Consider the following 25,385-nt stretch of genomic DNA (forward strand, 5'->3'; position numbering starts at 1 on the left):
GTAGGAAACAAAAAGATTCCAGAAGACTGGACTGTGGCTCTTATCCATCCTTTGCACAACAAGGGCGGTAAGCATGATTCAAGTAACTGCAGAGATGTATCTCTGTTGCCAGTGGGTTATAAAATATTTTCAACAATATTACAAAACCAAGAAGAAGCAACACTTGATAGCCACGTGGAAGATATTCGGAGTGGATTTAGAAAGTGAAGATGTTGCTCAGAACAGATTTTCAATCTCAAGTCCACAATCCGTTACAGACTTACAAACTCTAAAGACATGGTTGGAACATTTATAGATTTTAAAAAGGCATTTGATTCGGTTGATAAGGAAACAGAGAATTTGGCATTAAATCTAAACTAGCAAACCTTATTAGTGAAACGTTCACAGACACCAACTCAAAAATAAAGTTTCGGGGTGAAATATCTAAGGAATTCAAAACAAAAACAGGTGCAAGGCAGCTGTGTCCTCGAGAAAGTAGTAAGAGAATGGAAACAAAAATTAGAAGAACATAAGCCATCACCAATAAGACTGGAGACTAAGAACAATTGTTCTAAAATTCACTGTCTAGCATTTGCGGATGATTTTGCCATTCTTTCTGAAAACTAACAAATGCAGAAATACAAATCGATCTCTTAGAAGAAATAGTTGACAAAGCAGGTATAATGATTTCTGTAGAAGAAACAAAATTTGTGGCAAACATAAAAAATGCCCTAGAAATCGTGATAACAGGTATTAGACAGATAAAGAAAGTCAATAAATTTAAATATTTGGGAGAAATTATTCAAGAAATGGCTCAGAAAAAATCGGTGTAGAAGAAAGTGTACGTAAAAATGGAGAGAGCATATGGTATAATCAGGAACATAATCTGGATCCTGCAGCTTTTCAACAACTGCATGAATCAGTGCCAAATACCAAAGATCTGGCGAAAGAGCAGGGTGATAGCTCTTCTGAAACCTGGAAAGGGAGCAAATCATCCAAAGAATTTCAGACCAGTTAGCCTTTTGAGTCACCTTTATAAACTGTTCGAACGTATGATTCTGCATAGAATCCTACCAGTATTAGACCCTCTTCTCATACCCGAACAAGCAGGATTTCGACCAAACAGAAGCTGCACAGGGCAACTTCTGAATCTCACTCAGTTTATAGAGGATAGTTTTGAAACCCGTAAAGTAACGGGCGTGGTCTTCGTGGATCTCACAGCAGCGTACGATACTGTCCATCATCGGTTACTCCTTGCAAAACTATGCAATATGATCAACAACGCCCACCGCGTTAGACTACTCAGCACCCTCCTCCAAAACCGCAGATTTTTTGTTGAATTTCAAGGACAACGCAGTCGCTGGAGAGCGCAGGAAAATGGTCTACCTCAGGGAAGCGTCTTGGCTCCACTTCTTTTCAACATCTATACCAAAGACCAGCCATTGACCCCAGGCACAAGGAGATTCTTATATGCAGATGACCTAGCCCTTGCTACACAGAGCTCATGCTTTGAAAGAGTGGAAAGAAACCTGACAACAGCACTTAGAACACTGTCAAGCTACTACAATCGGAACCAACTCAGACCAAACCCTTCGAAGACACATGTGTGTGCCTTTCATTTAAGGAACAGGGAAGCTAATCGTGAGCTACATATTGCTTGGTCAGGCATCCAACTCCAGCATCATCACGCACCTAAATACTTGGGAGTCACTCTCGACAGAACTCTGACATTCAAAACTCACTGCAAGAACACCAAAATGAAAATCTCCGCTCGAAACAACCTAATTCGCAAACTAGCGGGGACACAGTGGGGATCACAACCACAATCTATTATCTGTTCTGCAATGGCACTGTGCTTTTCTACTGCTGAATATGCTTCTCCAGTCTGTTACAGGTCATCTCATGCCAGACAAGTAGATATTGCTCTCAATCAAACCTGCAGGTTGATCACAGGTTGCTTAAGACCTACCCCAACTGATAAGCTCTGCTGCCTGGCTGGAATAGCGCCACCGTGGATACGCAGAACAGTGGCTGCCAACAAGGAGAGACTGAAAGTGGAACAGGACAGTTCCCATCCACTGCACGGACATAATCCACCACAGCAACGGCTGAGATAGCGAAAGAGCTTCCTGAGAACATCCGAGAAGCTCACCATTTCACCAGAGAAGGCAAGGCTGGAGTTATGGAAGAAGTCGACGCCTCACCTGCAGACGCCAGAAGCTGAAGAACTACCACCTGGACACAACGAGAGCTGGCTGCTGTGGAAATCTTTAAACAGATTACGATCAGAAGTTGGACGATCCAGAGACAACCTGAAGAGATGCGGCTTCATAACAGAAGATACGTCCTGTGATTGTGGACAAGAACAAACCACAAGCCACATGCTCCAGTGCCTTTTGTGCCCTACATCCTGCACGAAGATTGATCTCCTGCAAGCCACTCCAAGCGCCTTGGAGGTTGCAAAGTACTGGGCACATGTAATATAAATTCAATTTGTGTGTATATATTTATTGATGTGTATGGCAACTGTAAATTTGTATGTTTCTGATTCGAGAATAATAATAATAATAATAATCAGGAACATTTACAATAAAGGGTCTCTGTCCAAAGTTTTGAAAAGACAGCACTACAGCACAGTAGTAAAACCACAATATCTTTATGCAAGTGAATTATAAATTTCACAAACTTGAAGTCCTAGAAAGAAGAATCACTCTAAAAACACTCGGTTCGCCAAGAAATACAAAGGTATGGAAATTAAGAAGTAATGAAGAAGTATGTCGCAACACAGAAAACATAACTGAAACGCTACAGAAGAGGCGACTGCTATTTTATGGACGTTTAAACAGAACGAGCCTCGCAACAGGTTCATCAAACAGGTTTTTAAATATTTTTGTGACAAGGAGTCAACAGCATCCTGGATTCAAGAAGTTAGGAAAGACTTAGAAAGAAACACCATAAGTGGAAAAGACTCAACAGAAAGAGAGATTTCTAAGAAGAAAGTGTTGGAAATGGAAGGATTCGAAGGCAGGAGGGAGAAGAAGACAGGATCAAAATGGTCTAAGGAGAGAAAAACTATACATAATGAGAAAATGAAAGAAAACTGGAGGAACAAGAAAGAGTAACAAAGGAGGAAGTATCGAAATTGGCGCGTGGGCCTTAGATGACTCAAACATTAAAATAATAATAATAATAACAATAATAATAATAGTAGTAATAATTTTAACATCAGTGTTTAGAACATCACTTAAGCATAATGTCCAGAAAATTGTAAGTCAGAGAAGTATAGTATCTGAAGTGCATTCTTCCGAAAATTTGAGAAGTTCATATGTGATTAAATTAAGAGTTATATTAGCAACAAACTCTCACAACGTTGACGGTGTCATAATTTATACGGTTTAAAATCGAAGAGTGTACTCACTATTTCAATTAGTACTACTATTGTAAACAGAGGTCTGCAGACTACGGTTCTGTGCGCTTATAAATGATGGGAATGCGACTTTTTTACCTTGTCGTATAGCGCTTGCGAAGTTAGACTCTCTGTTATTTTTGTTTTCTTGCTGGAGCGTCTTGCCCATTTTGTTTTGCCTTAATCAACTTCCTATGGTCTGGGGGCTCTACCTGTGGACTCATGAATCGCGTAAAATCTGTTGTTGAGTGTAGCTATGGTCAGTCTGTTAATGTACGCCGTCTGCTCCACGTCTGCTGTGCAGCGAGCTACCTTAATTTAAGTATTAACTGTATTTTTCTTACTTGTCACTTCTTCTTCCGTGTGTTTTTGCTTTTAGGAAGCTTTAATTGTCGGGTGCTAGTAATAGTGTTCCATTGATTTCGTGTTTGTTTTGAATACAGTCAGAGAGAGTCCCCTTAGTTAACCACAGTGTCAGTAGTGCTAGTGTTTGTTTTCAATACAGTCCAGAGACAGGTAGTGCTATTTTCATTGTTTTCCACAAGAAGTGGCTAGTAATCACAGTTTAGTCAGTTGCCTTTATTGAATTAGCAGTCTAGTTAAAAGTTGATTAACTCTCTACAGTAAATTGATTTCTTAGGATGGATAGGATGTGTGACTGCTGTGTACGGACGCAGGAGGAGCTGGCCACTGTTCGCGAACAGCTGAACGTGTTGATGGCCACGGTCGGCCGTCTTCAGGCTGCTGCCTCGGAGTGTAGCGGCAGTGGCGAGTCTGGTGCGTCGCATGGTACACCCCAGGTGTTACATGCTTCACCCACTGTCCATGCTGTCGAGACATCTTCGTGGGTACCGGGCGCGGATGGGCCACCCTCTCCCCAAGGGGCGTGGCGGGTTCAGCGACGTTCGCGGCGCACGAGGCGGAGGGTAAATGTGGAGGCTGGCCGTGTGGCATCGCCCGCTCTGCCTGTGAGTGGACATGTGGCCGCTCCTTCAGCAAGGTCCGAGCAGGCAAACGGGGGGAGGGGTTTATTAGTTATTGGGAGCTCCAAAGTTAGGCGGGTGATGGAGCCCCTTAGGGAAATAGCGGAAAGGTCGGGGAAGAAGGCCAGTGTTCACTCTCTCTATTTGCCGGGGGGTCTCATCCGAGATGTGGAGGAGGCCCTGCCGGCGGCAATAGAGAGCACTGGGTGCACCCGACTGCAAATTGTTGCTCATGTCGGCGCCAATGACTCCTGCCGTCTGGGTTCAGAGGTCATCCTCAGTTCGTACAGGCGGCTGGCGGAATTGGTGAAGGCGGAAAGCCTCACTCGCGGGGTGGAATCAGAGCTAACTATTTGTAGTATCGTTCTCAGAACCGATCGCGGTCCTCTGGTTTGGAGCCGAGTGGAAGGCTTAAACCAGAGGCTCAGACGATTCTGCGGAGATCTGGGGTGCAAATTTCTCGACCTCCGCTATCGGGTGGAGAAATGTAGGGTCCCCCTGAATAGGTCAGGCGTGCACTACACGCCGGAAGCGGCTACAAGGGTAGCGGAGTACGTGTGGAGTGCACATCTGGATTTTTTAGGTTAGAGAATTCCCTCCCTAGGCCCGAAAGACGCCTCCTGAGACGCGGCAAGGTAGGAGTAGGCAAAATGCAACAGGGGATAATATTAATGTGCTAATAGTAAACTGCAGGAGCGTCTATAGAAAGGTCCCAGAACTGCTCTTATTAATAAACGGTCACAAAGCCCATATAGTACTAGGGACAGAAAGTTGGCTGAAACCAGACGTAAACAGTAATGAAATCCTAAACTCAGATTGGAATGTATACCGCAGAGGCAAGCTGGACAGTGAAGGGGGAGGCGTGTTTATAGCGATAAGAAGTGCAATAGTATCGAAGGAAATTGACGGAGATCCGAAATGTGAAATAATTTGGGTGAAGGTCACGGTTAAAGGAGGCTCATACATGGTAATTGGATGTCTCTATAGGCCTCCTCGCTCAGCAGCTGTTGTGGCTGAGCACCTGAAGGATAATTTGGATAATATTTCGAGTAGATTTCCCCACCATGTTATAGTTCTGGGTGGAGATTTTAATTCGCCGGATATAGACTGGGAGATGCAAACGTTCATAACGGGTGGCAAGGACAAAGAATCCAGTGAAATTTTTTTAAGTGCTTTATCTGAAAACTACCTTGAGCAGTTAAACAGAGAACCGACTCGTGGCGATAACATATTAGACGTTCTGGTGACAAACAGACCCGAACTATTTGAAACAGTTAACGCAGAACAGGGAATCAGCGATCATAAAGCGGTTAGTGCATCGATGATTTCAGCCGTAAATAGAAATATTAAAAAGGGTAGGAAGATTTTTCTGTTTAGCAAAAGTGACAAAAAGCAGATTACAGAGTACCTGACGGCTCATCACAAAAGTTTTGTCTCAAGTACAGATAGTGTTGAGGATCAGTGGACAAAGTTCAAAACCATCGTACAATATACGTTAGATGAGTATGTGCCAAGCAAGATCGTAAGAAATGGAAAAGAGCCACCGTGGTACAACAACCGAGTTAGGAAACTGCTGCGGAAGATAAGGGAACTTCACAGCAAACGTAAACATAGCCAAAGCCTTGCAGACAAACAATAATTACGCGAAGCGAAATGTAGTGTGAGGAGGGCTATGCGAGAGGCGTTCAATGAATTCGAAAGTAAAGTTCTATGTACTGACTTTTCAGAAAATCCTAAGAAATTTTGGTCTTATGTCAAAGCGGTAGGTGGCTCAAAACAAAATGTCCAGACACTCTGTGACCAAAATGGTACTGAAACAGAGGATGACAGGCCGAAATACTAAATGTCTTTTTCCAAAGCTGTTTCACAGAGGAAGACTGCACTGTAGTTCTTTCTCTAGATTGTCGCACAGATGACAAAATGGTAGATATCGAAATAGACGACAGAGGGATAGAGAAACAATTAAAATCGCTCAAAAGAGGAAAGGCCGCTGGACCTGACGGGATACCAGTTCGATTTTACACAGAGTACGCGAAGGAACTTGCCCCTCTTCTTGCAGCGGTGTACCGTAGGACTCTAGAAGAGCGTAGCGTTCCAAAGGATTGGAAAAGGGCACAGGTCATCCCCGTTTTCAAGAAGGGACGTCGAACAGATGTGCAGAACTATAGATCTATATCTCTAACGTCGATCAGTTGTAGAATTTTGGAACACGTATTATGTTCGAGTATAATGACTTTTCTGGAGACTAGAAATCTACTCTGTAGGAATCAGCATGGGTTTCGAAAAAGACGGTCGTGTGAAACCCAGCTCGCGCTATTCGTCCACGAGACTCAGAGAGCCATAGACACGGGTTCACAGGTAGATGCCGTGTTTCTTGACTTCCGCAAGGCGTTCGATACAGTTCCCCACAGTCGTTTAATGAGCAAAGTAAGAGCATATGGACTATCAGACCAATTGTGTGACTGGATTGAAGAGTTCCTAGATAACAGAACGCAGTATGTCATTCTCAATGGAGAGAAATCTTCCGAAGTAAGAGTGATTTCAGGTGTGCCGCAGGGAGTGTCATAGGACCGTTGCTATTCACAATATACATAAATAACCTTGTGGATGACATCGGAAGTTCAATGAGGCTTTTTGCAGATGATGCTGTGGTGTATCGAGAGGTTGTAACAATGGAAAATTGTACTGAAATGCAGGAGGATCTGCAGCGAATAGACGCATGGTGCAGGGAATGGCAATTGAATCTCAATGTAGACAAGTGTAATGTGCTGCGAATACATAGAAAGATAGTTCCCTTATCATTTAGCTACAAAATAGCGGGTCAGCAACTGGAAGCAGTTAATTCCAAAATTATCTGGGAGTACGCATTAGGAGTGATTTAAAATGGAATGATCATATAAAGTTGATCGTCGGTAAAGCAGATGCCAGACTGCGATTCATTGGAAGAATCCTAAGGAAATGCAATCCGAAAACAAAGGAAGTAGGTTACAGTACGCTTGTTCGCCCACTGCTTGAATACTGCTCAACAGTGTGGGATCCGTACCAGATAGGGTTGATAGAAGAGATAGAGAAGATCCAACGGAGAGCAGCGCGCTTCGTTACAGGATCATTTAATAATCGCGAAAGCGTTACGGAGATGATAGATAAACTCCAGTGGAAGACTCTGCAGGAGAGACGCTCAGTAGCTCGGTGCGGGCTTTTGTAAAAGTTTCGAGAACATACCTTCACCGAAGAGTCAAGCAGTATATTGCTCCCTCCTACGTATATCTCGCGAAGAGACCATGAGGATAAAATCAGAGAGATTAAAGCCCACACAGAAGCATACCGACAATCCTTTCCACGAACAATACGAGACTGGAATAGAAGGGAGAACCTATAGAGGTACTCAGGGTACCCTCCGCCACACACCGTCAGGTGGCTTGCGGGGTATGGATGTAGATGTAGATGTAGATATCTGGCTGCAATGTTGCGAGTCAGGCCGAAGGCCCATCCACGTGGTTAGGCCCTCAGTCAAGAAAATGAAAACTATCCTTTGTTAAATATACACGTTGTCCCCAAAAAATGAACACACTCTTTTACACCTCATAGCTACAGTACATTTTTTTTTTCTTTTTCACATGCGACGGTTTGAAGAAATGGCTGCAGGGAAGCTGAACCTTGCGCAAAGGAATTTCATTCTGTAGTGCTGCTGGAAGACTGAGAACGCAAGTGAAACCGAGCGAGGTGGCGCAGTGGTTAGCATACTGGACTCGCATTCGGGAGGACGACGGTTCAATCCCATCTCCAGCCATCCTGATTTAGGTTTTCCGTGATTTCCCTAAATCGTTTCAGGCAAATGCCGGGATGGTTCCTTTGAAAGGGCACGGCCGATTTCCTTCCCAATCCTTCCCTAACCCGAGCTTGCGTTCCGTCTCTAATGACCTCGTTGTCGACGGGACGTTAAACACTAACCACCACCACCACCACCACGCAAGTGAAGCGCGAAGACAGTTCAGAATGAAGTTTCATCGAGATGCATAAACGCGACTCATCATTACTTGTCTGTGAGATAAGTTTGAGGGAACTGTTCAGAATGCCCATAGGAACCATTCCGGAGGAGCACCATCATCCACCGGCTCCGCAAGAGAAAGGGAAGCCACCGAAAGGTTTCAGTAATCTCCTGGAAAGTCTGTGCTGCAAGCGCATCATGAAACAGGAGTTCCAAAAACGAGCGTCCATCGCTTTTAGAAGCGTGTTCAATGGAAAAGTTTTATTCCTGGATTACTCCACGGTCTGAATGAGGATAATCATGATCGGAGAACTGAATTTTGTGCGTAGTATCAAGCAAAGTGCGCACGGGACACACAATTCCCACACAAGATTCTTTGGAGTGGTAAGACCACTTTTAAGTTAAATGGTTCGATTAATCGTCACAGTTGTACCTACTGGACAGCTGAGAATCCTGACGTGACAGTGGAATACCATGTGAACCTACCAGCAGTTACAGTGTGGTGTGGTACATCAACATTTAGTTTGACTAGATCTTTCTTTTTTGAGCGTACACTGACTGGTGAAACTTACCTGAGCCTACTACAGGAATACACCATGCCACGCAACGAAGAGATGTTTCGGGATGGAAAATTGTACTTCCAGCAGGACGGAGGATCTCTCCACTACCATCGCGACGTAAGGGCCTACCTTGATGAAAACATGCCGAATAGATGGATAGGACGAAGAGGCAGAGACGACTACGCTTCACGCTCACCGGATTTGATCCCTACGGATTTTTTCTATGTGGGAATGTGAAGCACAATATTTATAGCACAAGATCAGCTACAATCAATGAGTTGGAAGCAGCTACTGAAAACGAATGTTCCAAAATACCAATTTCAATGGCTAGGAACGTGCTGAATTCCATCTATCAGCGTCATCAGCGTCTAGACCATAGTAGTCAACAATTTGAACAATTTCGATAAACGGTTGGTTTCTATATTTTTCACATTATTTTTGATTTTGAATTGTTTCCGTATCTTTATAAATATGAGTAAATGAGTGTATATATTTTTTGGGACACACTGTAGATTAAAATTTCTAAAATTGTTGCCCATTTTCAAGACACTTTAATTTTCGCGATACTTTATTCCCCAGAAGCTAGCTATGAAATTTCGAAATTATTCTTCTTTTTCCTGGCGTTGGTATCTTCTACTATAAGGTCCGCTTTGTTAAGATTTGACAAATTTTTATTGTATTATGTAACATCGTGGCTGGACGCCCTTTCTAGAGTCACAGTCGCCAAGGTAACCTAAAGGACGGGAGTGGTGCGAAACGCGGAAACTTTGTTTTGTGTATTTCCGTACTTTAACTGATTATGCATCGCATTTTCTAAGGCAGACTTCGGAGACAAGCCCACCATTTATCTACAAGAGCATGGAAACCCCTAAAAATTACACTCAGTCTGGCCAGTGTACAAACCCACGGTCCTTAATCCGCCGCGCGAATTCCATCTGGGTCTGTCTCACCTCCATGTTTCGCAATATGTATGCGCTGCATGTTGCACTACACGAGGAAGTCGAAATTTGGAAAGTGGTGTATGAAAAATATATATGTAAACACTTCTACTAAAATAGTGTTTGGGTTGGGTGATGACCCTCATGAAACCCCTGTGGATCTGCGCCTGGTATAAGGGGTGATCAAAAAGTTTCCATTCGAAGGCCGTACAGTCCAGAACCGGTATGTCAATCAGGCATAATCGCTGTAAACATTTAGGCCGTCATCCCACCGACTTACCAGGCTTAAGATAACCATTTGGTAAAACAACATGTCCTGCTGTGTAAAGAAGCCTTTTTTAAGGGGCCGAATTCATGGTAATTCCATGGGAAGAGATCAAGACTATAGGGCGGGTGCTCGAGTGTTTCCCACTTGAGTTAGTGTAATGGATGAGGCTGGCCTCCCAGATCGACCAGTGTATTGTGCCGAATCGCGACGAGCAGGAAGTTGGTGCACTATTCCACAGCGTTTTTTTTTTCTTTTTTTATAGACTTACTGCCCCGTACATATTCTTCATTTTCCGATGGTTGTCTACCTGTGTTTTTCTTCGTCAGGGAAGAAAACAATAACAGCAGCGTCTGGACGCATTTGGTGACAGCGTCATTATAGATCACGTTTCTGCATTTACCGTACTCATGTCGGAAGGACACGAATAGCACACCAACACCCTGCCTACATGTCAATGCTTATACCCTATGTGATCAAAAGTATCCGGACACCTCCAAAAACATACGTTTTTCATATTAAGTGCATTGTGCTGCCAACTACTGCCAGGTTCTCCATATTAGCGACCTCAGTAGTCATTAGACATCGTGAGAGAGCAGAATGGGGCGCTCTGCGGAATTCACAGACTTCGAACGTGGTCAGGTGATTGGGTGTCACTTGTGTCACACGTCCGTACGTGGGATTTCCACACTCCCAAACATCGCTAGGTCCACTGTTTCCGATATGATAGTGAAGTGGTAACGTGAAGGGACACGTACAGCACAAAAGCGTACATGCCGACAGTTGAAGACGGTCGTACATCTACATCTACATCTACATCTACATTGATACTCCGCAAGCCACCCAACGGTGTGTGGCGGAGGGCACTTTACGTGCCACTGTCATTACCTCCCTTTCCTGTTCCAGTCGCGTATGGTTCGCGGGAAGAACGACTGTCTGAAAGCCTCCGTGCGCGCTCTAATCTCTCTAATTTTACATTCGTGATCTCCTCGGGAAGTATAAGTAGGGGGAAGCAATATATTCGATACCTCATCCAGAAACGCACCCTCTCGAAACCTGGCGAGCAAGCTACACCGCGATGCAGAGCGCCTCTCTTGCAGAGTCTGCCACTTGAGTTTATTAAACATCTCCGTAACGCTATCACGGTTACCAAATAACCCAGTGACGAAACGCGCCGCTCTTCTTTGGATCTTCTCTATCTCCTCCGTCAACCCGACCTGGTACGGATCCCACACTGATGAGCAATACTCAAGTATAGGTCGAACGAGTGTTTTGTAAGCCACCTCCTTTGTTGATGGACTACATTTTCTAAGCACTCTCCCAATGAATCTCAACCTGGTACCCGCCTTACCAACAATTAGTTTTATATGATCATTCCACTTCAAATCGTTCCGTACGCATACTCCCAGATATTTTACAGAAGTAACTGCTACCAGTGTTTGTTCCGCTATCATATAATCATACAATAAAGGATCCTTCTTTCTATGTATTCGCAATACATTACAATGTGTAATAGGCAGACATCTATCCAGACCATCATACAGGAATTCCAAACTGCATCAGGATCCACTGCAAGTACTATGACAGTTAGGCGGGAGGTGAGAAAACTTGGATTTCATGGTGGAGCAGCTGCTCATAAACCACACATGACACCTATAAATGCCAAAGGCCGCCTCGCTTCGTGTGAGGAGCGTAAACATTGGACGATTGAACAGTGGAAAACCGTTGTGTGGACTGACGAATCACTGTACACAATGTGGCGATCAAAAAAATGGTTCGAATGGCTCTGAGCACTATGGGACTTAACATCTGTGGTCATCAGTCCCCTAGAACTTAGAACTACTTAAACCTAACTAACCTAAAGACATCACACACATCCATGCCCGAGGCAGGATTCGAACCTGCGACCGTAGCAGTCGCGCAATGTGGCGATCAGATGGCAGGGTGTGGGTGTAGCGAATTCCCGGTGAACGTCATCTGCCAGCGTGTGTAGTGCCAACAGTAAAATTCGGAGGCGGTGGTGTTATGGTGTGGTTGTGTTTTTCATGGAGGGAGCTTGCACTTCTTGTTGTTTTGCGTGGCACTATCACAGCACAGGTCTACGTTAATGTTTTAAGCACCTTCTTGCTTCCCACTGTTGAAGGGCAATCCGGGGATGGCGATTGCATCTTTCTACACAATGGAGCACCTGTTCATAATGCACAGCCTGTGGCGAAGTAGTTACACGATAATATCACCCCTGTAATGGACTGTCCTGCACGAAGTCCTGACCTGAATCCTGCAGAACACCTTTGGGATGTTTTGGAACGCCGACTTCGTGCCAGGCCTCACCGACCGGCATCGATACCTCTTCTCATTGGAGCGCTCCGTGAAGAATGGGCTGCCATTCCCCAAGAAACCTTCCAGCATCTGATTGAACGTATGCCTGCGGGAATGGAAGCTGTCATGAAGGCTAAGGGAGGGCCAACACCATTTTGAATTCCAGCATTACCGATGGAGGGCTGGAACTTGTAAGTCATTTCCAGCCAGGTGTCCGGATACTTTTGATCACATAGTGTACAGCCGCATCGAAGTTGCATTACGTCGCACACGCGCTGCAACAACGCCCTCAAACGTAATATTTTTGATCGTCCCTTATACACAGGCTGCAGCGCTGTTGGTACGCACTGGAGGTCGGCGAGGCAGGGCAGCCTGAGCACGCGGGCGACCCTGTCCTGGTCGGTGCGCATGGCCGCCAGCTCCTCCGCCAGCTGCGCCGCCTCTGGCAGGCCGCGCACCGCTGCCAGCACTGCGTCCGGTTCCCAGTCCATCTGCAAAACAACACTTCTGTCAAGCAAAATAAAACATTTCTTGCGCTGCGAGCAACTCAGATTCTTTTGTGCGATCAGGAGCAGACAATGTTTCACCCTGACACACATACACTACTGGCCATTAAAATTGCTACACCACGAAGATGACGTGGGACAGACGCGAACTTTAACTGACAGGAAGAAGATGCTGTGATGTGCAAATGATTAGCTTTTCAGAGTATTCACACAAGGTTGGCGCCGGTGGCGATACATACAACTTGCTGACATGAGGAAAGTTTCCAACCGATTTCTCATACACAAACGGCAGTTGACCGGCGTTGCCTGGTGAAACGTTGTTGTGATGCCTCGTGTAAGGAGGAGAAATGCGTACCATCACGTTTCCAACTTTTATAAAGGTCGGATTGCAGCCTATCGCGATTGCGGTTTATCGTATCTCGACATTGCTGCTCGCGTTGGTCGAGATCCAATGACTGTTAGCAGTATATGGAATCGGTGGGTTCAGGAGGGTAATACGGAACGCCGTGCTCGATCCCAACGGCCTCGTATCACTAGCAGTCGAGATGACAGGCATCTTATCCGCATGGCTGTAACGGATCGTGCAGCCACGACTCGATCCCTGAGTCAACAGATGGGGACGTTTGCAAGACAACAACCATCTGCACGAACAGTTCGACGACGTTTGCAGCAGCATGGACTGTCAGCTCGGAGACCATGGCTGCGGTTACTCTTGACGCTGCACCACGGACATGAGCGCCTGCGATGGTGTACTCAACGACGAACCTGGGTGCACGAATGGCAAAACGCCATTTTTTAGGATGAATCCAGGTTCTGTTTACAACATCATGATGGTCGCATCCGTGTTTGGCGACATCGCGGTGAACGCACACTGGAAGCGTCTATTCGTCATCGCTATACTACACTGGCGTATCACCCCACGTGACGGTATGGCGTGCCATTGGTTACACGTCTCAGTCACCTCTTGTTCGCATTGACGGCACTTTGAACAGTGGACGTTACATTTCAGATGTGTTACGACCTGTGGCTGTACCCTTCATTCGATCCCTGCGAAACCCTACATTTCAGCAGGATAATGCACGACCGCATGTTGCAGGTCCTGTACGGGCCTTTCTGGATAGAGAAAATGTTCGACTGCTGCTCTGGCCATCACATTCTCCAGATCTCTCACCAACTGAAAACGTCTGGTCAATGGTGGGCGAGCAACTGCCTCGTCACATTACGCCAGTCACTACTCTTGATGAACTGTGGTATCGTGTTGAAGTTGCATGGGCAGCTGTACCTGTACACGCCATCCAAGCTCTGTTTGACTCAATGGCCAGGCGTCTCAAGGCCGTTATTACGGCCAGAGGTGGTTGTTGTGGGTACTGATTTCCCAGGATCTATGCCCCCAAATTGCGTGAAAATGTAATTACATGTCAGTTCTAGTATAATATATTTGTCCAATGAATACCCGTTTATCATCTGCAGTTCTTCTTGGTGTAGCAATTTTAATGGCCAGTAGTGTATTAAGTTAAGATCAATGATTTTTTTTACATGTTCGTCAGTAATGTAAGTATCGTGATAGCCAGATAGGTGAAATGGTTTTCTTTATACAGCATTTTGAAGTAGCCGAATTGAACACTATCCGATGAGAAGTATTTGGACACGTATTAGTGGACACTAATATGGAGTGTATTATCCACTGTCCACCTTTACGATGGCTTCAACTCTGCTCGAGACACTTTCGTTGTGGTGGCTGAATGTCTGTGGAGGAAATGGAGCCCATTCTCTCTGAAGAGCTGAAACCAGAGAAGGTAGTAATGTTGGGTGATGGGGTGTGGAGCGAAGTCGACGTTCTAACTCAGCCTAAATGTGTTCCACTGGAATCAGGTCGGGACTCTGGACATACCAGTCCATTTCAGGAATGTTATTGTCCACAAACGATTACCTCACGTATGCTGTATTATGGCATGTACTATCATGGTGATATAAACAATCATCCTCTCCAAACGGTTCCTCTACTGTTTATAGTACACACTGTTGTAAAACGTGTCCATCTCTTTCCGAATTCAGAGTTTTCTTAAGTGCAGTGAGGGGACTACATATTAAGCAGGAGAAACACCCCCATACCGTAACACCGTCTCCTATGTACTTCACTATTGGCACTATACATGACGGCAGGTAATGTTCTCCATGCATTCGTCAAACCCAAACCTTCCATCGGATTGTCAGAGCGTACTGCGTGATTCGTTACTACAAATCACTCATTTCCAATTGTCCACTATCCAGTGGCTTCACTGTTTACATCATCTCAAGTGTTGGTTACTACTGACTACAGAATTGTGTGAATTACGAGGAGATGCTCGAACACTTTTCAACCCGCTACACACGGTCATTGTGCAAGCTGAACTGCTGGTAGCACTTTGAAATTCATGAATGATTCCTTCCTCTGAGTTCATGCGACACTTTACAACCTCTCGATGGTCCATGTCTGTCAGTACATGAGATCTGCCTGGTCTTGTTTAGCTGTGGCTGTACCTTCACGTTCCCACTTCACATTTACATCAGCAACAGTCGACTTCGGTAACTTCACAGGGGTTGAAATGTTCGTGATGGATCTGTTACTCAGGTGACATCCAATGATTACTCCATATTCGAAGTCACTGAGCTCTCCTCACAGACCCATTCCGCTGTTACTGATTGTTTACTGACAACAGGAATTCCCTGCCGCCTTTTATACTGGCGGGTCCTCCACTCGTGTCACCTGGTGGTCAGTGTTGCATTGCATGGGGATGTCCAGATGTTTTTGATCAGATAGTGTATATGTTACGTTCAAATTGGGAATCACGAATGTCGTGTCTTAAAAAAATTTACTTTCTTTGGAAAGAGAAATGTTCCTTTCGTCTCTTACTGGAGTATCCATGGCACACCGTTCCTGCAGCGGTACCAGATTGGTGACGGTGCAGTTTGATCAGGTGCCTCACAACTGAGTGACATTCGCCATTGAGGCTTACGAACTTGCCGGCTTTTGTGACCCATAGCCACATTCTCTTATGAACCGAAACATTATGTCCATCTGAAACTTCCTGTCAGATTAAAACTGTGTGCCGGACCGAGACTCGAACTCGGGATCTTTGCCTTTCGCGGGCGGCAAAGGTCTCGAGTTCGAGTCTCGTTCCGGCACACAATTTTAATCTGGCAGGAAATTTCATTCCAGCACACAGTCCGCCGCAGAGTGAAAATCTCATTCTGGGAACATCCCCCAGGCTGTGACAAAGCCATGGTTCTGCAGTATCGTTTCTTCCAGGAGTGCTAGTTCTGCAAGGTTCGCAGGAGAGCTTCTGTGAAGTTTGGAAGGTAGGAGATGAAGTACTGGCAGAATTAACGCTGTGGGGACGGGTCATGAGTCCTGCTTGGGTAGCTCAGTTGGTAGATCACTTGCCCGCGAAAGGCGAAGGTCCCGAGTTCTAGTCTCGGTCCGGCATACAGTTTTAACCTGCCAAGAAGTTTCGTATCAGCGCGAACTCCGCTGCAGAGTGAAAATCTCATTCTGGAAACATTCCACAGGCTGTGGCAAAGCCATGTCTCTGCAATATCCTTTCTTCTAGGAGTGCTAGTTCTGCAAGCTTTGCAGGAGAGCTTCTGTGAAGTTTGGAAGGTAGGAGATGAGGTACTGGCTGAATTGAAGCTGTGGGGACGGGTCGTGAGTCGTGCTTGGGTAGCTCAAATGGTAGAGCACTTGCCCGCGAAAGGCAAAGGTCCCGAGTTTGAGTCACGGTCCAGCACACAGTTTTAATCTGTCAGGAAGTTTCATATCAGCGCACACTCCGCTGCAGAGTGAAATCTCATTCTGGATTATGTCCATCCGCTAGTAGTATGTCGGTCCACCTGTGGAAAGCAATGCAGTAGCTGTTCTGCGTGACATGGATTCGACATGCCTCTGGTTTGTTTTCATGTGTACGTGGCGCCAGATGTCTACATACATGCCATGCAATTCCCGTAAATTATGGACCGGCGGCAGTGAGCGTGAAGTTGGCGCGTCTCTGATATGCTCCGTCGGGTAGAGACAGGCGAATCTGGTGTCCAAGATATCATGATTCACTATCATGCTCCCCAAACCACTGTAGCACGATTCTGGCCTTGTGACAAGGACAGTTTTCCTGTTGGAAGATGCCATCGCTGTCGGGGAAGGTATCAAGCATGAAGAAATGCAGGTGGTCTACAATAATGTTCACGCAGTTGGCGGCTATCATGGTGCACTAGATTACTACCGTAGGTCCCATTGAAGACCAGGAAATCCTCCATAGCATAACATCGCCCTCGCCAGCCTGCGTCCGTGGTGTAGTGCATGTCTCGAGCAGTCGTTCGGCTGAGTGACGGCATATCCTGACACGGCTATCGACCTGGTGTAAGAAGAAACATGGTTCATGCCACCACACGACACTTTTCCATTGCTCCACAGTCCTATCTCGATGATTTCGTACCCACTGCATTCGTAACTGACACTCATGGTTTCACCGCCCTCCAACCACTTCCCAGAAATGCTCACGGAAGTAGCATGCGAACAGCCGATCAGCTGACCGTTTACTAGACGCTTGTTGCCAGGTTCCGCGCCATAACAATATGCCCGTTGCGAATGTCAGTGGATTCTCTCATTAGCGGCTCGTACCGTCGCTAGAATGAATCCTCATTCATTTCTGCTCCGCTTATATAGTGTCTTAAAAATGTATTCCATACTCTGAGAGGTGGTAGTATGGACCAAGACAAGAAAAAAAGGTCCGGTAAACATGGGCTTTTATGCATACCCTACGAGGTATGAAAACTTGTTCATCTTCGGTACTGAGAAACACATCTCTTCTACTGCAAGCTCTTTCCGATTATGGAAGACCTACAGAGTGCAGTAACCAAATAAGAACACGTTATTCGGTTACTGCAAAACAGCAGGGCTTCTAATGTAATCTGCTTGCTATTACGTACCACCTACACTTGTGAGCCATTGCTAAAGTAGGTCCTCCATATGGTGTCCGCTCATAGTAAGACATGCTTCCTTTCGACCTCTTAGGGAACCACGCTGGAAAAGATTGCTGTATAATTGTGTAGATTGTACCCTGCGTTCTGAACATTCTTCAGCATAGAGGACACGGGATCGGCGGTTCCTCCCACTTGCCAGGGCATAACAGATCATGTTTGCCATTACTAGCGTGGAATAACTGGCTTCCATTATGTTGGTAAGTGCAAAGATAAAACTACAGTGTAAAATTATTTCCTGAATTTATCAACTAGAATTAATACACTCCTGGAAATTGAAATAAGAACACCGTGAATTCATTGTCCCAGGAAGGGGAAACTTTATTGACACATTCCTGGGGTCAGATACATCACATGATCACACTGACAGAACCACAGGCACATAGACACAGGCAACAGAGCATGCACAATGTCGGCACTAGTACAGTGTATATCCACCTTTCGCAGCAATGCAGGCTGCTATTCTCCCATGGAGACGATCGTAGAGATGCTGGATGTAGTCCTGTGGAACGGCTTGCCATGCCATTTCCACCTGGCGCCTCAGTTGGACCAGCGTTCGTGCTGGACGTGCAGACCGCGTGAGACGACGCTTCATCCAGTCCCAAACATGCTCAATGGGGGACAGATCCGGAGATCTTGCTGGCCAGGGTAGTTGACTTACACCTTCTAGAGCACGTTGGGTGGCACGGGATACATGCGGACGTGCATTGTCCTGTTGGAACAGCAAGTTCCCTTGCCGGTCTAGGAATGGTAGAACGATGGGTTCGATGACGGTTTGGATGTACCGTGCACTATTCAGTGTCCCCTCGACGATCACCAGTGGTGTACGGCCAGTGTAGGAGATCACTCCCCACACCGTGATGCCGGGTGTTGGCCCTGTGTGCCTCGGTCGTATGCAGTCCTGATTGCGCCAAACACGCATACGACCATCATTGGCACCAAGGCAGAAGCGACTCTCATCGCTGAAGACGACACGTCTCCATTCGTCCCTCCATTCACGCCTGTCGCGACACCACTGGAGGCGGGCTGCACGATGTTGGGGCGTGAGCGGAAGACGGCCTAACGGTGTGCGGGACCGTAGCCCAGCTTCATGGAGACGGTTGCGAATGGTCCTCGCCGATACCCCAGGATCAACAGTGTCCCTAATTTGCTGGGAAGTGGCGGTACGGTCCCCTACGGCACTGCGTAGGATCCTACGGTCTTGGCGTGCATCCGTGCGTCGCTGCGGTCCGGTCCCAGGTCGACGGGCACGTGCACCTTCCGCCGACCACTGGCGACAACATCGATGTACTGTGGAGACCTCACGCCCCACGTGTTGAGCAATTCGGCGGTACGTCCACCCGGCCTCCCGCATGCCCACTATACGCCCTCGCTCAAAGTCCGTCAACTGCACATACGGTTCACGTCCACGCTGTCGCGGCATGCTACCAGTGTTAAAGACTACTATGGAGCTCCGTATGCCACGGCAAACTGGCTGACACTGACGGCGGCGGTGCACAAATGCTGCGCAGCTAGCGCCATTCGACGGCCAACACCGCGGTTCCTGGTGTGTCCGCTGTGCCGTGCGTGTGATCATTGCTTGTACAGCCCTCTCGCAGTGTCCGGAGCAAGTATGGTGGGTCTGACACATCGGTGTCAATGTGTTCTTTTTTCCATTTCCAGGAGTGTATATGCGTAGCACTTACCACAAACTGTGAATACGGTTAACAAACAACAACACTAACAGATTTTTACAGCATGACGTGTCCATGGACAACAATGGAGCTTGCAGTAGAAGAGCTGTGTTTCACACTAGCGAATATGAACACGTGCTTATAACTCATCAAGTACGCATTTTAGAGCCATTGTATACTGGACATTTTTGTCTTCTCTTGGTTCATACTGCCACCTCTCAAAGTATGAACTTCTTTTTTTAACACCTTGCATACATTCCTTTCACTGGGTGGGCACTGGTCACAATGTTTTGGCTCATCAGGGTATTTTGTGCAGTTTGTCATAATCACACTCTCTCTGGCTAAGACCCCTATAAGACTAGTCAACGGCATTTATATCATAAATATTCTACATCTACATCTACATCTACATGGATAATCTGCAAATCACATTTAAGTGCCTGGCAGAGGGTTCATCGAAGCACCTTCACAATTCTCTTTTATTCCAATCTCTTACAGCGCAGAAAGAACGAACTCCTGTATCTTTCCGTGCGAGCTCTGATTCCCCTTATTTTATCGTGGTGATCGTTTCTCCCTATGCAGGTCGGTGTCAACAAAGTATCTTAGCATTCGGAGGAGAAAGTTGGTGATTGGAATTTCGTGAGAGGATTCCGTCGCAACGAAAAACGCTTCTTTTAATGATGTCCAGCCCAAATCCTGTATCATTTCTCTGACACCCTCTCGTCTATTTCGCGATAATACAAAACTTGCTGCCCTTCTTCGAACTTTTTCGATGCACACCATCAGTCCTATCAGGTAAGGATCCCACACCGCACAGCATTATTCTAAAAGAAGACGGACAAGCTTAGTGTAGGCACTCTCCTCAGTAGATCTGTTACATTTTATAATTGCCCTGCCAATTAAACGCAATCTTTGGTTAGCCTTCCCCACATCCTTTTCTGTGTGTTCCTTCCAATTTAAGTTGTTCGTAATTGCAATACATAGGTATTTAGTTTTAGATTAGACTGATTTATCGTGTAGCCGAAGTTTAACGGATTCCTTTTAGCACTCATGTGGATTACCTCACACTTTTCGTTATTTAGTGTCAACTGCCAATTTTTGCACCATTAAGATATCTTTTCTAAATCGTGTTGCAATGTGTTTTGATCTTCTGATGACTTTATCAGTCGATAACCGTCAGCGTTATCTGGAAACAACCTAAGACGGCTGCTCAGATTGTCTCCCAAACCGTTTATATAGATAAGGAACAGCAAAGGGCCTATAACACTACCTTGGGAACGCCTGAAATCACTTCTGCTTTACTCGATGACTTTCCGTCAATTACTACGAACTGTGACCTCTCTGACAGGAAATCGCAAATCCAGTCACATATCTGAGACGATATGCCATAAGCACGCAATTTTACAACGAGCGGCTTTGTGGTACAGTGTCAAAAGCCTTCCAGGAATACGGAATCGATCTGAAATCCCTTGTCAATAGCACTCAACACTTCATGTGAATTAAGAGCTAGTTGTGCTTCACAGGAACGATGTTTTTTAAACCCATGTTGACTGTGTATCAATAGACCATTTCCTTCGAGGTAATTCATAGTGTTCGAACACAATGTATGTTCTAAAATCTTGCAGCATATCGACGTTAACGATATGGGCCTGTAATTTAGTGGATTACTCCTACTACCTTTCTTGAATATTTGTGTGACCTGTGCAACTTTCCAGTCTTTGGGTACAGATCTTTCTTCGAGCGAACGGTTGTATATGATTGTTAAGTATGGAGCTAATGCATCAGCATACTCCGAAAGGAACCTAATTGGTATACAGTCTGGATCAGAAGACTTACTTTTATTAAGTGATTTGAGTTGCTTCACTACTTCGAGGATATTTACTTCTACGTTACTCATGTTGGCAGCTGTTCTCGACTCGAATTCTGGAATATTTACTTCGTCTTCTTTTGTGAAGGCATTTCGAAAGGCTGTGTTTAGTAACTGTTCATTGGCAGCACTATCTTCGATACTATTTCCATTGCCATCACGCAAAGAAGAAACTGATTGTTTCTTGCCGCTAACATACTTCACATACGACGAGAATCTCATTGGATTTTCTGCCAGGTTTCGAGACAAAGTTTCGTTGTGGAAACTGTTATAAGCATCTCGCATTGAAGTCCGCGCTAAATTTCAATCTTCTGTAAAAGATCGCCAATCTTGGAGATTTTGCGTCTGTTTAAATTTGGGTTGTTTGTTTCGTTGTTTCTGCAACAGTGTTCTAACCCGTTTTGTGTACCAAGGAGGATCAGCTCCGTCGTTTGTTAATGTATTTGGTATAAATCTCTCAGTTGCTGCCGATACTATTTCTCTGAATTCAAGCCACATCTGGTCTGCACTGATATTATTTATTTGGGATGAGTGCACATTGTCTCTCAGGAAGGCGTCAATTGAATTTTTATCTGTTTTTCTTGAATAGATATATTTCTCGTTTATTTTTGAAGGATTTGGGGATTACAATATTCAGTCTCTCTACGACAGCCCTGTGTTCACTAATCCCTGTATCGGTTTTGATTCATCCCCATTAACACGCAAGTCGCCGAAGTGGCGTCAACTCGAAAGGCTTGCACCAGGCGAACGGTCTACCCCACGGGAGGCCCTAGTCACACGGCATTTCCATCGCTTTTTATGCTCGTTATTAACTCAGGATTATTTGTTGCTTAGAGGTCAAGTGTGTTTTCACAAGCATTTACTATTCCCATGGGCTCATGAACTAACTGCTCGAAATAATTTTCAGAGAATGCGTTTAGCACAATTTCGCATAATAATTTTATGCATACCTCCGGAATAAAACATGTATTTTCCTCAACATATCGAGGGTAAAATATTGCGAATGATTTTTAGAGCAATTATCAGTTGTATAGTCAAAAAATGAAATCAGTTTTTGTTTGTGAGGCTCAGGTTTCTTGTGACACGTTACCCCTCTATATCTATCAAAATCCTTAGAAACGTTGGGCTTTGGTTATTCTGATGGGCCATAATTTAGTTATACTGTGAATGTAACTGCTGAAAAACAATCGCATTATGCACTAGAAATTCTCATACAAGACTCTCAGTTCGAAAATACATGTGCAGAAAAGACGGAGGTTTAGCAACATTCCTGGTCAGCCATGCTCAGATGCTTTGTACCAGAGTAAATAGCACTGCTCTTTATATATATACAGTGGCGGTCGAAATAATAGAGCCACCTCTATTGACGAGATTAAGAACTAGGATATCTATTAGTTCGCGAAATCGCCACGAGTGCCGTGTTGTCAGTCCCTTGTAGACAACATCAGGGAAGACGTTGCTGCTATCTTTAGTCGTCCGAAAGGAAGCGTTTGAGCTAGACGTGTGAAAAGAGGCATAAAGGTAAGAATCTTATGGGTCAAAATAATAGAGCCGCTTTACACATGTGCCTTTAAATTGATTTTTATGCAGTTGTTTTGTATGTAAATTGACGTGTGGTTTTGTTTACATTCGTCTAGATGGGCAGAGCAAAGCATACCAGTGAAGATGAGCGTATAGTAATGTTCCGGATGTTCAAAAGTGGGATGTCCATGAATAAAATAGCCAATGTCTTGCACGTTTCGCGAAAACGAGTCCAGAACGCCATGAGACGGTCAAAACAAACAAAGCCGCAGGTGGAGAACAGGGGGCGACCTCGTGTAACTACTCCTCGCGTAGACAGACTCATCACTAGGGAAATGAAGAAAGACCCATTTTTGTCAACACCACGACTGAAAGCCATTTTGTTTAGCGACGAACATGATGTTCAACCATCAACCTCAACGATTCAAAGACGACTGAGATCTGCAAAATTGAATGGGCGCATTGCAAGAAAGAAGCCACATGTTTCACAAGCTAATGTTCGGAAAAGGTTAGCCTTTGCCCGGAGAAATGAACAAAAACCTAATACTTGGTGGAGGAACATCCTTTGGTCCGATGAATCCAAGTTTAATAGGTTTGCCTCAGACGGAAAAGTCTATGTGCGCCGCCCACCAAACCAGGAATTTAATCCCAAGTACACTTTAAAAACTGTGAAATACGGTGGCGGAAGTGTTATGGTATGGGGATGTTTTTCGTGGTACGGCATTGGTCCAATACACCGTATCAACGGCATAATGAACGCAGAAATGTACAAAGACATCTTGGCAAATGTGATGCTGCCTTATGCTGAAGAGGAAATGCCGCTGAAATGGAAAGTTCAGCACGATAACGATCCAAAGCATACTGCAAGGATCATAAGGCAGTTTGTTCAAGAGCACAATATCGAAGTATTAGAGTGGCCACCTCAGTCCCCTGACGCATCACCCATTGAGAACTTATGGGAGATCTTAGACAAGAGAATTGACCGCTCAAAAGCTACATCGTCAGAAAAACTGTGGGAAGAAATCCAGAGAGCCTGGTATGCGATCAGTAGTGACGAATGCAGGCGTTTAGTAGACTCTATGGGTAAGAGGTGCAGGGCAATCCTCAAAAATAAGGGTTACCCCACGAAGTACTAATGCAGTCCTATGCAAAAAAGACTGTTCCTGTACGTTTCATAAGACTGAGATCACGTACAATATATTTGTTTCAATTGGCTCTATTTTTTTGACCCTGTGGTCTGGTATTCTTTTGAATATTATCGATTATTACTGATTATTTTGTGTTGTGTTATCGATATAACTGACTATAGTACAATGTGACTCGGTTGTAATGGTTTCCATCATAGTTCAAACATGTCAAGTAATAAATGTGCACTTTATTCCAAACCTTTGCCAGGTGGCTCTATTATTTTGACCGCCACTGTATATATATATATATATATATATATATATATATATATATATATATATATATATATATATATATGGTGTATCTAAAATGAGTGTGAAAAATGAGAGCGCTTGTAGACTGGGTCATAACACGCATATTTCACATAGCAGCCCATGTCTGCACCCCTTAGCGTACGGTGCTAGACGTTATTGAACAGTGTCACGCTCTGCCAAGAGGGTAGGCACACAATATGGCACCCAAGCCGTCATGGTAGAACGCCTGCGAGGTAAAAGAGAGTCGAGTTGAAGTTTTATGACCTTCATTTGCAAACGCTGTAGTCAGTATAGTTGTGGATATGCCAGGTGGGACAACACTACGGGTTTTCCGCCTATTACTGGGACGTGAAAGTGTTGCGTTTAGCTGTGAAAATGCCTGTTTGATAGGTGTTGCATAGAGGGCAGCACCTTAGCACAATGCAGAGCCTTTTTGCCTTGCTTCACTTTGTCATCGAATGGGAACACTCTTATGTTTGTTACTGTGTGGAGCGGACAGAAGTCGGAGCATTATTCTTGGGAGGGAAGGGCAGACATGCACAGTCCTTATGGAGCAGACGATGGAAATACTCACTAGTAGTAGGGTAATGGGGATCCTGGTGCAATTTAGATATCAAATTGTTATGCAAATTAGTTAAATTGATCAATTAAATACCCCCAACCATGCCCATCCACACCCCACTCCCAGATGACGTCATGTTTTCCTCAGCCAGCACATTGTCCTCACACCCTCCGCACTCCCACCTTCCCATTCCCTACCCCAGCCTACCTTATTGTACAAGAAATTCGAATTATGGTGTGAATTTCTTTGTCCCTTGGCTGTGCTGACGTCCCACCCCATCCTCCACCCGAGGATTGGCGGGAAATTAAAAATGGCGATGCCCTTTTCAGGACTCAAACCTTGGTCTCCTGGACAGAAATCCCAAGT

At 45.1% G+C, this 25,385-nt stretch overlaps 1 protein-coding gene across 1 annotated transcript in view; it reads right to left on the reverse strand.

Annotated features, from left to right (window-relative positions):
* The window catches only part of LOC124555065 (SET and MYND domain-containing protein 4-like), a 201,540-nt gene that overhangs the window by 162,585 nt on the left and 13,570 nt on the right, over positions 1-25,385 (reverse strand). Inside the window, exon 2 of the mRNA XM_047128851.1 lies at positions 12,787-12,929. Coding sequence (XP_046984807.1) covers positions 12,787-12,929 — 143 coding nt within the window. The remainder of the gene's footprint in view (positions 1-12,786; positions 12,930-25,385) is intronic.

The sequence above is a fragment of the Schistocerca americana genome, chromosome X, assembly GCF_021461395.2.
Source record: "Schistocerca americana isolate TAMUIC-IGC-003095 chromosome X, iqSchAmer2.1, whole genome shotgun sequence".
NCBI lineage: Eukaryota > Metazoa > Arthropoda > Insecta > Orthoptera > Acrididae > Schistocerca > Schistocerca americana.